The sequence below is a fragment of the Ogataea philodendri genome (assembly GCF_020536065.1).
Source record: "Ogataea philodendri strain CBS6075 chromosome Unknown scaffold3, whole genome shotgun sequence".
In the NCBI taxonomy this organism is placed as follows: Eukaryota; Fungi; Ascomycota; class Pichiomycetes; order Pichiales; family Pichiaceae; genus Ogataea; species Ogataea philodendri.
The window spans coordinates 39,361-53,775 of NW_025764099.1; the positions used below are offsets into that span (position 1 = coordinate 39,361).

A 14,415-nucleotide genomic window follows, 5' to 3' on the forward strand; every position below is an offset into this window, starting at 1 on the left:
AATAGATTCGTCGCGACGAAAAACGCCACCCCGTAGAACGCCTGAAGCCGCAAAATCCCGGCACACGCGCCAAACGCCAGCGACGTGACGTCCTTCAGCTTGGCCACCACCTTTCTGTTGTGGGCGATGTTTGGTTCGTACTTGAGCATAATTTTTCAGTGTAAGGATTTTCCGTGGGCAAAAAAACAATTTATCCAAATAATGTCCACGGTCAAGTCTGAAGGAAGCCCCCGGTACGAGTACTTCCCGCTGCGTGCGTTCTCCGAGGAGGAGATCGAAGACACCCGGTACCATATTTTGAAGTTCCACACGGTGAAGAAGATCAATCCACCGAAGGACTTTGAGGAGCCGGCCAGACTGCACAGAAAGGATCCCAAGAACCTGCAATTCCAGCTGTCTTTGAAGGAGCTGGAGCAGAGACGTTTGCAGGAGCGCAAGGATGAGCTGTTGAAGGAGCAGAAGAAGCGGGAACTGCTTGCGGAGCAGGGCATATTGACCGACAGACTGCCGCGCACGGCGTACGAGGACGACGACGTTGATCTCAGCAAGCTGCCTCTGGAGGAGCGCAGACAGCGCGAGGAGGACCGGCAGCGGCGGGAGAACGAGGCCGCGCGGGAAGCCAGGCGCGAGCTGGATATGTCCATTGTGGCGCCCGACGGAGGTGCTCGTAAAAGCAGACGGCCGTTTTTCAAGCGCAAAACCAGACAGGTGAAGGTTTTCGACGACAACAAGCGGAAACTCCGGTACGAGGAGTACTACCCGTGGGTGATGGAGGACTACGACTCGAAGCAGGCGTGGGTGGGCAACTACGAGGCCGGAAACACAGACAACTACTGTCTTTTGATGCTGGACAATCAGAACAAATGCTTCAAGATGATTCCTGTGGAGAAGTTTTACAAGTTCACGCCGCGGAACAAGTATGCGACGCTGACGCTCGAGGAGGCTGAGGCCAAGATGAAGGAGAATAACCAGACTTCGAGATGGCTGATGAGAAAGATGCAGGAGGAGGTGTCGAGAGGAGAGCGAGTGGATTCGCGGTACAGAAAGATGAAGGGCACGTCGCAGCGGATGGAGGACACGAAGCGGTCGGACGACGAGACGCTGGACTTTGACGACGAGTTCCAGGACGACGAGGAGGCTCCGATTCTGGAAGGAAACGAGGAGGAGAGCAAGATGGTGGAGAAGAAGATGAAGAGCGAGATGCTGCGTGCGAACAACCTGATCGAGAAGGACGAGAACGAGGACGACTTGGACGATTTGTTTGAGACGCGCAAGATCGACAAGGAGGGCAAGAAGCTGCGGAAAGCGCTGGCCAAGAACGCCATGAACGAGGTGTACGACACCGACGACGAGGAAGACCCATATCTTTCAGAGAGCGAGATGGAGGATGTGGAGACCGAGAAGACGGACGAGACGAAGGTGAAGGAGGAGGAGAGCACCGAGATTCCTGTTGCTGTTCGGCGGAGTTCTCCAGAGATTCGGGTCAAGTCTCACAGAGACGGGTTTGTGGTTCTAAAGGCCGCTCCTGCTGTGTTGCGGGAGTTCCCTGCAGGCGAGTGGAACCCCAAGACGGCCATCAAGAGACAGGTTTCGGAAGAGCCTGCTGCCAAACGGCCCAAGATCAAGCTGGAGGGCGACCAGGGCCCGATCAGCAGAGCAGACGTGGACGCTTTGCTTGTGGACGGGCCGATCGCGCTGGCCAGTCTGGTGAAACAGCTCAAGCACAAAGTCAGTCTGAGTCCGAACTACAAGGAGGACCTCAAGCGGATTTTGAAGGAGCACTTCATTGTGAGAGACAAGATGGTGATGAAGAGAGGATGATGAAAATTTCCTTATGCAGGGAGGAAAAAAAATATTTGAAAAAAATTACTGAAAAACTGTATAGCTTACAAAGCATGGTTACTGAGCTCGAAGAAGTAGGTATTAGCGAACTGGCCGACTAACCGCAGCTTGTTGAGTTTCTACACTCGCCGCAGTTCAAGATCCGCGAGATCGCGCTGGAGAACTTGGTGCAATTTTCGCCGTCCTCGCAGAATCCGCAACTGTTCAAGCACAACAACTCCGAGTCTATCGGCGACCTCAAGGCGTTGACCAAGGAGAAGGCGCCGCAGGTGGTTCTGAACGCGCTCACCATACTGGCCAACCTGTGTGACGATCTCGAGTTCCGTAAACTCATTGTTCAGGACAAGGAGTACCTGCAGTTTCTGTTGCAGCAGCTGGTGGACCTCAAGAACACCAACGCAGACCTCATGTGCATTCTGCTGGCCAATCTGGCCAAGAGCGACGAAATTGTGCAGATCTTTGACCTCCAGGTGGACCTTTCGAAAACAGACACACAGATATTCAAGAGCAACCAGTCCATGGACTGTCTGATGGACCTTTTCGTCAAGGGCGCCGACAGAAAGCTCAACAGATACGCAACGTACGACTACTTGTCGTACTTCTTCTCGGACATCTCGCGGCTGCCGCAGGGCAGAGAGTACTTTGTCGCAGAGCAAGCGTACGACCAGGTGGTACCTATCTCGAAGTTGCTGGTGTTCACGGACAAGTACGACTCCAAGACCAGACGCGAGGGCGTAGTGTACACGATCAAGAACTCGCTGTTTGACACAAACCGCCACATGACGCTGCTCCAGGACGAGAAGATCAACCTGCTCCCGTACGTTATTGGCCCGTTTGCGTTGGCAGAAAACCGGGGCCTCAAGGACGACGAGATCTTTGAGTTGCCGGACGAATTGCAGCTGCTGGACGCCGACAAACAGATCGAGCCGCTCGCAGACCTGCTCAAGACCCATCTGGAGAGCGTTCTGTTGCTCTGCGTGACCCGCGAGGGCAGAGAGTACCTGCGTGGGAAGAGCGTGTATCCACTGATCAGAGAGCTGCACAAGGTTGCTCAGGACGAAAAAGTGCAAGAGCTGTGCGACAAGGTGGTGCAGATGCTCATGAGAGACGAGCCTACAGAGGACAATGTTGAGGAAATGGACCAGGACTCGTCGTCGGATGATGACCAAATTACAGAGATTATCTAGCGTGTTCACAAAGATGTGTTTGATTTCATTCTTATGACCTTGTTCTATGTAGCTGTACACTCGTTGTTGACCTTTACTCGTCGTCGTCGTCGTCACCGTCGTCGTCTCCTCCGCCGAGAGTGAGCTTGACATCTTTCCAGAGTTTACCCTTGTTTCTGTTTTCGTACCAGTTGGTCACCGCAAGGTCGAAGTAGGCCTGGAACACGAACGCTCCGGTGAACACAGTGGCCACCATGGCCGCGTTTCTCTTGAAGAAGACGTTGAAAATTGAAGAGTACATGTTGACAAAGATGAAAGAGTAATGGTTAATTCAAAAAAATTTTATTGGCCAACCGAACCACGCCTACACAGCCCGGAACTGGTTGGTTGAAAAATTAAAACATGTCTACAGAAACTCGTAGTATCCCTGCCGCATCAGCAAATTCGTGAGGTACTCTTCCGGATCCATCGCCTCTGCGTCGTCGTCGTCGTCCTCGCTCATTTCCTCGTCCTCCGACAGTCGCGTCTGGTTCTGTGTTGGGATGCCAAACTGGAACGGTTGCACGCGTCGCCGACTCAGAATCGACGCATGCAGGTCTCTGTAAATAGTGGATATCAGGTACTGGTTCAGCCAGATCTTGTTGATGTAGTTGTACCGTGGCAGGTGCAGCGTCCCGCTCTCGCCCGCGCCCAGCAGCCCACCCGCCGGCTCGCCGTGCCGGTTGAAGTACGGCGACCCAACGCTCACCGACGCCCCGTTCGGTATCTGAATGTCAAAGAAGATGTTGTTCTTCGTGGCCGTCAGCTCAAACTCCAGCTTGTTGTTGAACGGCGAGAAAAACAACGAGTAGCTCGAGTCGTTCAGCTTGCAGTTCGACAAGTGTTGCAGCTTCTTCACCAAAGACCCGCAAAACAGGCACAGGTACTTGCGGTCGGCGGCCTTCTCTTTGCCAATTGAGTCGTACTTGAGGAAATCCGTCAGCTTTTCTGGCAGCTCGCACAGATGGACCTTACCAGGGAAGTCCAGCACCAGAGAGTTCGTCGAGCTCAGGTAGTTCGACATCGATGTGGCAACTTGGATCGAAACAGAGTACTCTAGACTCTTTGTGTCCTGCAAGTTGCCCAACAGCTCTTGGTACGTTGGGAACTCCCCACCGCCTAGATTGAACGTCTGTTTCACAAGCATCAGCTGCCGATAGTAGCAGTCAAAGATGTTCACCATGATTGTGTTGAGCTTTGTGATTAGCTCGTCGTTGTAGTAGGCAGGCCCGATCTCGCTAATGAACTTGCGAAACAGGTTCGCGGCACACTTCTTTGTTAATAGCACAAAAGTCTCCTTGAGTGGGCCTTCCAGTGGCTCAACAGGCTTCAAGACACTGTCGACGTTCAAGTTGCCCGGGTTCAGACTGTATCTGGAAATCAGTGAAAACAAAGCCTTCACCATCCACTTGGTTAGCTCTAGTCTCATCAGAATATCAAACGACTCGTTACCTTCCATGTACAAAAGCAACATCTCTGTTGTAGAGCCAAAGTTGTCTGATCTGACCAGAGACTTGTACTCGGCAAATCTGCTATAGTCGTTAGGAGGATCTGGAGGCAGGTAATTGAGCAGAACACGGAACTGAACCAAAGAGCGCAACAATGTCATGTCTTTGGAACTCAGGTCTTCCTCATCCGGCTTGAGTTTCGTCCTGGAAGATATTTCATACATCTCCAAGGTGTTTCCCAACAAGATTGGCAGCGAAAACTTCAACGACAGTTGCTGGGAAGACGATTTGACCACTTTGCGCATGATTCTATTCTCCTTCATCAAGGTTCTCAACTGCCTCATGATCGTTCTATATTCGGGCAGTTCCGAGTGCGACAACACACGGAACATCTTCTTGTCAAACACGTAGCCACTCAGCTCTGAACAATTGTCGCCCTGGTTCTCGTTGTAAATATTCTGCCAGGTCTTGGACTTGAGCTCAGACGCAATCTCCAGCTCAAAGTCAGGGAACCGAGACGTTGGAATGAACGAATTGCAGTAAGATTGGCATAATGGACAGGTGTACTGAGAAACGTCGGCATGGTTCTCTTTCAAGTAGTCGTGGAAACAGCTGTAATGCATTCCATGGAGACATCCGGTGATGACGTACTTGGACCGTGTGCACTTTGTTCCAAAACAAGAGATATTCTCCACCAGGTCCTGCCACTTACGTTTTCTAGAGTTGGCATTGTTCGTGGGGAAACCGGGAATCATCAAGGAAGGAGCATCCATGTCAACAATTGGAACGTTCCAGAACACAGACGAATGAGATATCAGTGTTGGCATACCAAACAACTCCTTGTAGTTTTCAGGGTTCCGACAATAAATGCAGGTCCGCAGCTCTGTTTCCAACTTATCGGCCTCGGGTTTCTCAACTGGGGCGGGCTCATCAAAGAAGACCTTGTTGTTCTCCACAAACGCAGCCTGCTGTTTTGTCAGCTTCTTCATGATCTTTTGTTGTCTCTTCAAGGCCAACCTCTTTGCTCTCTCCTTCTTGGTCTCCAGAACCTTTCCACGAGCGGTTTTCTTGAATTCATCAATGTGAGCTTGGCCGAAACAGTCAATTAGAGACTGCAGGACACTTTCGTCTTTGGTCAAGAGAAGATCCAAAATGTAGGAAGCCTTCTTAGCGACAAACTTGGAAACGTCCTCCTTCTCAATCAAAGTCAACAATAAGTTGCTGACTGGGATATCAATAAACGCTTGAAGACTCTGATCATTCTCGGAATTATAAAGACCATCGTCAACAATGATAGCATGCACTAAATGTAGCAAGTGAGGAACAAAATTGTCATTCTCCGAAGAAATTGCAAACGATAGCGCTTTGTAGATGAACTTGACAAATAGCGGGCTTCTAAAGGCGGCGCCTATTTTGGCAAACTTCTGTAAATCGTCTCCCTTCAATGGATAAATCTGTGGATGAATCACAACCTCTTCCACCTTCTTCTTTTTGTTGGCAGCAATATTGTTGAACAAAGCCATCTCAAGATCATCTTGCGAATTACTCTTGTTGAAATAGCTCAAGTGGTCCAACTCGGAATACAGCTCCGGTTTCAAAGAATAGTGTCCATAGTCGTTAATACCTGTTGGCGGATTGAACACGCTAACTTCTTTTAACAAGCGGTCAAAATCAGCCGAGCTATCCACAGCTCTCTTCAAATCAGTATATTGAACAGGCCCCAGACTCAGTTTGTAGCAAATTGCGTACTTAGTTTTCAGGTAGTCAATTTCACTAGCAGAGATGGTCTTGTCAAAGAAAACGCGATACGTGAGAAGTCTGTAAAAGAAATGGACCATTTCACCAATAATCGACGTGCCTCGCTCTTCGTATATCGTCTTGTCAAACTGCTGATTGCCATTGATGCATTTAAGAAGCTCATACCTGTCAAAGATATTCAAAAGTGACCTCTTGATTGAAGGTTCAAACAAAACACTCAATTGGTTCAAATAAAGGTCTCCTTCAGGGTTGAAGATGAAACGGTAAGAAAGCTCTTGGAACATTGCTTCCTGACCATTTCTAACCCAGAAACCCGACAGGATTTGAGCAGAAAGCACTTGGCTGCGTAAAGACTGATCGGCGATGGCGAAAAGATTGATCTCGTCTTGGGTGGTTTCAGGATCCCAGGTGTCACCACTTGGTAAGCCTGACTTGTTGCGCTCCAACATTGTCAAATCAAAGAATTTGTAGTTCCGACAAACTTCAGCCAGAAGAGAATGGACAGGGTTGATAAACGAAGTCTTTTCCTTGGACACTTCGTACTTGATGATATCCAGATCATTATCGTAGATCGCCGACGAATTCGTCAGATACATACCAATGATTGCAATAGCTTCCTCAACAACAGAGCTCTTGGTATCTAGACCGGCAATTATCTTACCAACATTCTTTGTCAAGTTGTACGCCTGGTGAGCTCTGATAAAGTATAGTTTGCTCTCTTGGCTTTCTATCTCCACATGAACGTCTCTTTTTCGTTTGAGAGACCACGATTGATCAAACATCCGCAGTGTCAGAATCAAGTAACAAAGAAGTCTGTTTCCCAAAATATCCTCGTACCCAGGCTTGATGTAATTAGTCAACGTTTCAAGTCCTCTGAGACAGGCTGACTCCGCATTCAACAGTCGCTGCACCTTCCAATCAGTCACATTCTGTTCTGGAGAGTACTTGTCGGTTCCAGGAAGAACGTTTTCCTTGAATATCTGTATCGTGCTTTGGAAAACCGAGCACAGTTTGCCTGTTGTAAGCAGATGAGTGCCGATTTTAGGATCAAGATATATCTGAAGACGGAAGTGGTCCATCAGCGAGAGATTCCATTCGCGGTCATGCTTGGCTTGAATCAATTCCAACAGGGGAAGAATTTCGACTATCTGGTCAGCTAGGATCTCTCTGTACTGATAGGACGTGGTCAACGTCGGCAAAAGCAAGCTCCGAAGCGTCTTTCTGAGCTTTTTCCATAACCGCATTTCCATAAAGAAGAACATCTGAATTCTCGTAGTGGTGGCCTCAGCATACTCCTCAGGCTCTAAATGCTCACTGGCCAATGCAAGTCCGATGTGTTTCAACATGGATATGTTCACGTCTTTCTTCAAAACGCTTCCTGGTAGTTGTGGGATCTTGAAATTAGGGAGCAAGTTGCCAACATTGTCGGGATTTGAGAAAGAGAAATACTTGCCAACAGTCTTCTCCTCTTCATGCACGGTATTGTATTGTTCAAACATCGCATTGGCAATAGATATCTTCACACACTCGGAAATTTTGGAATTCGGGTGCGATGTCATCTTGACCAGCCAATTAATGATATTCTCGCAAAGGAAGTCTCTGGTTGCATCTCTCGCTGACACGATGGTGGCAGTCAATCCGTGTGTCTGAACTTTGTAATACTGTTTCATGAGGACGTCTATGTTCTTGCTGGTGGATATGATGCTTTTGCCCTCTCTATCTATTTCCTGTGTAAGCTGTTGGTTCTTCTTGTGATCCGATGCAGTAGTTGGCAATGCCATGGCGATGCTCTGTTTGGAGATTGTCCAGTCGTGGAACTCGTCGTTCCATACAATCAGACAGTACACATCTGAGTTTGTATCTTCTGAGCCGTATTTGTCTTTGGAAAGTTGCGCAGTTTCCGAGTAAAGCTTAAATAAGTCAGGATTCTTCTCGGCATATAGGTATCTCTGGGTTCCCGGGACAGTATGTGTATTCAAAGCTTGAACGTCCAGAAAGTAGTCAAAGACAGTACGAATGACCTCATTGATGATCTCGACAAGCTCCGTCGGCAAATCATCGGGCTCGGACTCCACCATACTATTAGCGACGCACTTGAGATCACACTTCCAAGACTCGTGGTCTCCGCAATCACAAATAGCATCTCCATTGGAGATATGGGTCCCCACGTCGTGATCAGAGTGCTGCTCTTTGTTGAAACAGTCGTCACACAGACAACATGTTTCATCTATACCACAATCGTAGCAGTTGTACACCACTTGATCCTTTTCGATCTTCTGTGCGCAGATCCTGCCATGATGAGCTTTACTAGTGCTCTGTTTCTGACGATCGTAAAAACGACCCTTGGTGATCAACCCGTGATAGTCATGGACAATAGTGGACTCCCAATTGGAGGGGAACTCCTCGTTGATCATTAAGTCCGGGAACAGGAGCTCATAGTACTTGGAGTCTCCCGACAACGCATAATATAGCACTCTTATCAGGCTCGTCTCCAAATCCGGCGTCAATGAGTAGTCAAATAAGCGCGGAAGTTGAACCAAAATATTGTTCAACTTGGAAGAGATCGACATGACAAGAGAATTAACTTATTTGTAATCGGCTCCAATATTTTTGTGGCGAAAAAAAAAAGACGTTATTTTGACTCTCCCTCGATCTTTACGAAATGGCCCAACCAGACGGGGCCCAAACTTTTCGTCGGTTCCTTGCTGGCCTGCCGAGGGCCAGTGATTTTAAGTTTACCAATGAGGTGCGCTCTTTGCTTCGTCAGACATTGAACGAAATGGCGGGCCTTAGCGAAGAAGAGCTGAAAATTGATCCCGAAATACACAACCATTTCGATAGACCGTGCGGCCGCAAGTTCCAGCGTGGTGAAGCGTGCTACAGATGTCTTACGTGTGGGTTTGATGAGACCTGCGCTCTGTGCTCGTACTGTTTCCAGCCGCAATTCCACAAAGATCACCAAGTCCACAAGGGAATTATTCAGAGGGAGTCGAACGGCTGTTGCGACTGCGGAGACCCAGAGGCGTACGGAAACGTCCATTGCAATTACTTTACCACGCAATTGATGGCTCAGACACCCTCGCCTCCCGAGTTTGGAAACACCATCAACGTGGCTCTGGATTATATCTTGGACGTCATGATCCACTCCTATCCATGTATCCTGCCTCCAAAAACAAGATTGGACATTCTACACTGGTCCGAGCTGTCTGAACTCGACCCACAATTGTACGGCGTCAAGGATGAAAACTCATACAAGTTTGCCTTGGTGCTGTACAACGACCAGGTCCACCAATATAGAGACGCTGTCCAACGAGTCAGGTTTGCCACAGGAAAGGTTACAGAATTTGCAAACATGATTGTGGCCAAATGCAACTCGTTTGGAAAGGCAATCGTGATGGTTTCGAATGACATTGACTTTCTGCTCAAGAAACAATCGCTACTTACCTCAACAGGGCTAACAGCATGCATCCGCAGCTGTAGGGACGTTTTCAAGGAGAACGTCTGCGACGAAATGATTCTCTGGATCTCAGACCTAACGAACTCTATGGTGGTCAAAAACAACAAAAATTACCAAGGGACAATATGCCAGGCTTTCCTAAGCAGATACAACAGAGGGTATAAAGATTTACCCATACTTGTCCACGACTTGAAGAATAGCGAATATAGCCACAACCGTGAAAATTACGACGTTGCGCTACCAAGAGAAACACTCCTGTATTACAAGTACCAGATCAACTTCAACCCGGTGAAATACGAATGGGACATATCACCCGATTTACTGAAACAATGTCAGTACTCAAACCTCTCGCTTCTGGGAAGCGGGAACAAGTACGTTCATTTCGAAGGCTCACGCTTCCAGTATTTGGCGTACTTTGATATTCGGTTCTGCAAGACAATCAGAACTAAATTGCACGATGTTTACGTTTCTGTCATTCTTAACGACCTGAAATTCAAGCCTCTGCTCACCGCACAATATGTCGACATCTACATCGACCTAACAACAATGTTCCTGACTCTTGACAGAGAACCAGAATCTTCCCTGGTTCCTGTGATATCAACACAGGTGTACACGAATCCGTCCAGCTGCACCGCCATCGTGGAGCATGGAGATATGTGCAAAATGCTGGAAATGATGGACTATTACCTAAGAACAGGATTTACAAGAGACGTTGCATCACCATACTCCTCTAACAAACACGGTTTGCTATACTTTTCATTAAAGAATCGAAAATGGGGTCACATATTCCTCGATATGACCTACATCATCAGCAGAAATCAGATAAATGACAACTTGTTCTACTACTTGCCATACTTTAGCAAGATTTTGGATGTGCTGGACATTTTCCAAGGTAAACCAACAATAAAACGAGAAGCAACAACACACGTGGAATACGAATTAACAGACTATGGGCTGTACTTCAATGGAATGTCGGTGATTTCCCATTTTCTGGAAAACATCTCCAAATCTATCAGCAAAGCACAATCCAGCCAGATTTGCTCTCAGTTAGTTAGACTTACAATCAACAAGCTGATCCAGTCTGTGTTTATGCCTTCGCGATCTTTTGTTGACGCCGACTCAGGGCCAAATAAGGTGGTGGAGAACCAGGAACCGCCAATTGAGTTCCAAACACTTGAACTCAACAACATCTCCACAAGAATCGTCAAGTTCGATGTTCTCAGCGAGAAAGTTAGTTTCTTGCACCCTCTACACTCGTTCTTGTCTTGGTGTATTGAGATGAGTCCTGCTACAGCAACGGAGGATTTGTTACGCTATCTCGTTGAGTGTGTCGACGAAATACCGTTTTCTTTCGCAGACGGTTCGTCAAACGTCTTGATGAAAGGAGACTATGTGAAGGGAATTTTTGACATTCCCATCCGAACTTTCGTTTTACTGTCTCAGATTAAGACCGGTCTTTGGGTAAGAAACGGTCTCAGCATCAGAAACCAAATGTACATATACAAAAACTCCGGAATCAGAGAGTTTGGATATTTCCGAGACCTATTTCTTGTCCAACTATTCTGCTCTCTGGAAACAACAGACGTGAGCGTCCCCACACTTATTGACAGATGGAATCTTGTCGATTGGTGCCAAGGGGTCTATACCAGCTCACCATACACAGCAACGCATTTACATGAAATGGCAGAGGAGTTCATTTTGTTCTTGATCAACATACTGACAGAAGATCTCCATCTTCACAACAAGAGCGCTACTGAGATCCCTGATCTCAGAATCAGAAAAGAAATCATCCAGACTTTATGTTTCAAGCCGGTGAGTTACAGCAAGATTACATCCGAAATCTCTGAGCACATCACATCGGAAAAACGGTTCTTCTTGGTGTTCAACCAGTGTGTGGACGAAATTCCACGCAAGAAGGTTTCAAATATCATGAAGGAGGCAAAGACATACAAACTAAAAGAAGAGTTGTATGACGAAGTGGATCCCTACTATCTTCATTACACATCCAACAAACGTGAAGACTGTCTTAAAGTGCTGAAGGAGAGAATCCACAACATTACCAAAGTTCCGTTGAGTGACGTTTGCGTGCCTCCAAAAAACATCAATTGGGACGACGGGAAGTTCAAATTTTTGACAAAAATAACCTGTTGCACCCACTTCATCTCCATTTTGGAAAGCTCGCTTCTTTACTGCCACGAGTCAGTGGCCAAGGGCGAAAATTCTGTTGACACATTGCTAGACTTTACATTGCATTTGATCCATGTTGCTGTCAAGCTTCCAAACGGACCGGAATTCATTTCTTTCTACTTACGGAACTCTCAGGTTTCCAATCTCATCTACGCTTTCCTGCTTAAGGAACCGTTCAGAGGTTTTTACGCCAAGGCGAGAGCCATTTTGAAGATCATATGCGATCACTTCGACAACAACGAGCAAGTGCTTTCCGAGTTGATGGATAACTTTGACTCGTCTCGGATCCAGCCTTCTCCGCCATTGGACGAGATGGCCTCTGACAAGAAGAAGAGATTAGGCAAGAAGAAGAGGAGCCAAATTTTGGCGAAGTTCAAGAAACAACAGCAGAAGTTTGCCGAAAACTACAACTTTGACGCCGTGGACATGATGGACATTGACGAGTACGATTCCAATGAAGAAGACAACAGCTGGCAGTATCCGCACGAACGATGTATTCTTTGCCAGATGAACGCCAACTACGAAAACGAGCCATTTGGAATCATCAGTTATGTTTCGCAGAGCAACGAGTTCAGATCTGTCCCATTCCAGAACAAGTATTGGTTCTACAAAGCTTTCTCTGGGAATGCCAATCTGGATGAGGCTGAGATTGAAAAAAAATCTGCTCTTGCTGCGTACTTGCGCAACGTTGAAGAGGAGGTTGTTTATGGTCCAGGGTTCCCAAGCAACGAGGAGGCTTGTAACGAGAACCATGCTGTTTTCAACAGTTGTTGTCATGGAATGCACTTTTCTTGTTACCTGAACTTCCTCAAGTCTGTCAAGACTCGCCAGGTTTCCCAGATTACCAGAACTGTTCCCGAAGACATTTCTCGTCAAGAGTTTTTGTGCCCGCTTTGCAAAGCTGTGAATAACATCTTCATTCCAATCTACTACACTTCCAACAAAGAAGACCTGAACGACAAGCTCAAATCACACGCCAAGTCTATACTTGATCCAAACCTTTCAAATGATTTGAAGGCTAGCGAGGGAAGACTAGCAGAAATCAAGACGTCGTTGATCAGCCGTGTGAAGGCAAACGTCAAACCAGAGTACTGGTTTGTCAACGACGAGGACATGTCTGTGCAGGCCAACTCCAAGTCATTTTTGGCCTTGAACCACACTCTTACAGGGTTTGCTGTGCTGACTTCGCCATTTGATGGGGTGAGTGCCATTTTGACCAAAACCATCGAGTCGATTGAGGTTTCGCTCAGGGGCGTTTACTACGACCCGGGAGCGTTGCAACTACTCATTTACGAGATACCCAACCAGGCTCTGACGTCGCTTCGTGTGTGGAACCAGTTTCGTGACTTGATCAGAAACGCAGAAACGTCGACATCCACAGCGACTCATTACCGCAGCTTTGTGTCGTACCCAGAACGGCTGATTGGTCTTTGGCGCAACATTGAGCGTGACGACGATTTGCTCTACGAAGGAGAAGACTACTTCAAGCTACTGGTTGGCGCCGAGGAGGTGCCAAGTATTGGAATGGACTTTAGCAAACTGCTGCATCTGTGTTATTTGAAACATATCAAGCAGAGTCTGTTGATTTTGCTCAGCAAGCTAGAGAACGCTACTTGTAGCGACAACAGCCTGATTGTGGATCTGGCCGATCTTCCGTACGACTCGCCCAAGCTTGACGAGATAGTACGGGCGTTCTCTGCGTCGAGGCCAGCCCAAGTCGGCAAACTTATCTACTCGATGCTGGTCAGACTCGTGACGCCTTTCTTGCGGAAATCGCTGATCTATGCATTTGTGCGGTTCTCTGTTGTCACTCCAGGAAGACTGCCCGATCTGACGCAGTTCTCTCTGGAATGCGACAAGCTTTGTGCTGTGATGAATCTGCCCACACTGTACGACGTTCTTGAGGCCATGCCGTTGAACGAGTTCCGTGTGAGCCCAGAGGCAAAGGCCATGATGTTCCAGGCTAGAGTGCCATTTCCGTCGCAGGTGAAGCTGATCTCGCTCCCGCTGCGACTCAACAAGTTCTTCAGCCTGTACTACAACAAACTGGCCGTGAAGCCAGCCGATCCGGCCATCTGTCTCTTCTGTGCCAAATCGGTGAACTTACAGCTGCAGAACTATGGCGACCAATTGGGATCGTGCAATATCCATGTGAAGTGGGAGTGCATCAACGCCGAGTTCGGCATCTTCTTCATCCCCAAGAGCAACTGCATTTTGCTCCTGAACAAGGGCAAGGGCTCTTTCTTTGAGAGCCCGTACCTGGACGACTACGGAGAAGCGGACGAGGACTCGAAGAAGGGCCACGACCTGACGCTGTGCAAGGAGAAGTACGACGAATTTATCCGGACCGTGTGGCTGCAACACAACATCCCGAACCAAATAGCGCGGAAGCTGGAGGGCCAGATCGATTGCGGGGGCTGGGAGACACTATGAGGCCGTGCAAGTCTGACCTTCTTAGGCACTGTGGACGTGAAATTTGATAGAGGGTGGGGCTATGGCTCAATGGTAGAGCTTTCGA

General features: G+C 47.9%; 8 protein-coding genes across 8 annotated transcripts; 4 read left to right on the forward strand and 4 right to left on the reverse strand.

Moving 5' to 3' along the window:
- Positions 1-201: 201 nt before the first annotated feature.
- OGAPHI_005431 (uncharacterized protein) lies at positions 202-1,821 on the forward strand (the record flags this gene model as incomplete). Its single annotated transcript, XM_046206615.1, has 1 exon — positions 202-1,821. The coding sequence occupies one exon, from the start codon at positions 202-204 to the stop codon at positions 1,819-1,821; it is 1,620 nt and encodes a 539-aa protein (XP_046059272.1).
- A 74-nt stretch (positions 1,822-1,895) lies between these two features.
- OGAPHI_005432 (uncharacterized protein) lies at positions 1,896-3,029 on the forward strand (the record flags this gene model as incomplete). The annotated part of the gene is made up of 2 exons (XM_046206616.1): positions 1,896-1,916; positions 1,983-3,029. The coding sequence occupies 2 exons, from the start codon at positions 1,896-1,898 to the stop codon at positions 3,027-3,029; spliced, it is 1,068 nt and encodes a 355-aa protein (XP_046059273.1).
- On the reverse strand, positions 2,429-3,309 carry OGAPHI_005433 (uncharacterized protein; the record flags this gene model as incomplete). Its single annotated transcript, XM_046206617.1, has 2 exons — positions 2,429-2,867; positions 3,107-3,309. The coding sequence occupies 2 exons, from the start codon at positions 3,307-3,309 to the stop codon at positions 2,429-2,431; spliced, it is 642 nt and encodes a 213-aa protein (XP_046059274.1).
- A 105-nt stretch (positions 3,310-3,414) lies between these two features.
- Positions 3,415-8,823, reverse strand: OGAPHI_005434 (uncharacterized protein; the record flags this gene model as incomplete). Its single annotated transcript, XM_046206618.1, has 1 exon — positions 3,415-8,823. The coding sequence occupies one exon, from the start codon at positions 8,821-8,823 to the stop codon at positions 3,415-3,417; it is 5,409 nt and encodes a 1,802-aa protein (XP_046059275.1).
- OGAPHI_005435 (uncharacterized protein) lies at positions 4,289-4,585 on the forward strand (the record flags this gene model as incomplete). The annotated part of the gene is made up of 1 exon (XM_046206619.1): positions 4,289-4,585. The coding sequence occupies one exon, from the start codon at positions 4,289-4,291 to the stop codon at positions 4,583-4,585; it is 297 nt and encodes a 98-aa protein (XP_046059276.1).
- Positions 8,824-8,915: 92 nt separating the features above from the next.
- On the forward strand, positions 8,916-14,330 carry OGAPHI_005436 (uncharacterized protein; the record flags this gene model as incomplete). Its single annotated transcript, XM_046206620.1, has 1 exon — positions 8,916-14,330. One exon carries the CDS (start codon positions 8,916-8,918, stop codon positions 14,328-14,330), a length of 5,415 nt encoding a protein of 1,804 aa, XP_046059277.1.
- OGAPHI_005437 (uncharacterized protein) lies at positions 9,401-9,721 on the reverse strand (the record flags this gene model as incomplete). Its single annotated transcript, XM_046206621.1, has 1 exon — positions 9,401-9,721. The coding sequence occupies one exon, from the start codon at positions 9,719-9,721 to the stop codon at positions 9,401-9,403; it is 321 nt and encodes a 106-aa protein (XP_046059278.1).
- OGAPHI_005438 (uncharacterized protein) lies at positions 12,827-13,123 on the reverse strand (the record flags this gene model as incomplete). The annotated part of the gene is made up of 1 exon (XM_046206623.1): positions 12,827-13,123. The coding sequence occupies one exon, from the start codon at positions 13,121-13,123 to the stop codon at positions 12,827-12,829; it is 297 nt and encodes a 98-aa protein (XP_046059279.1).
- Positions 14,331-14,415: the final 85 nt, after the last annotated feature.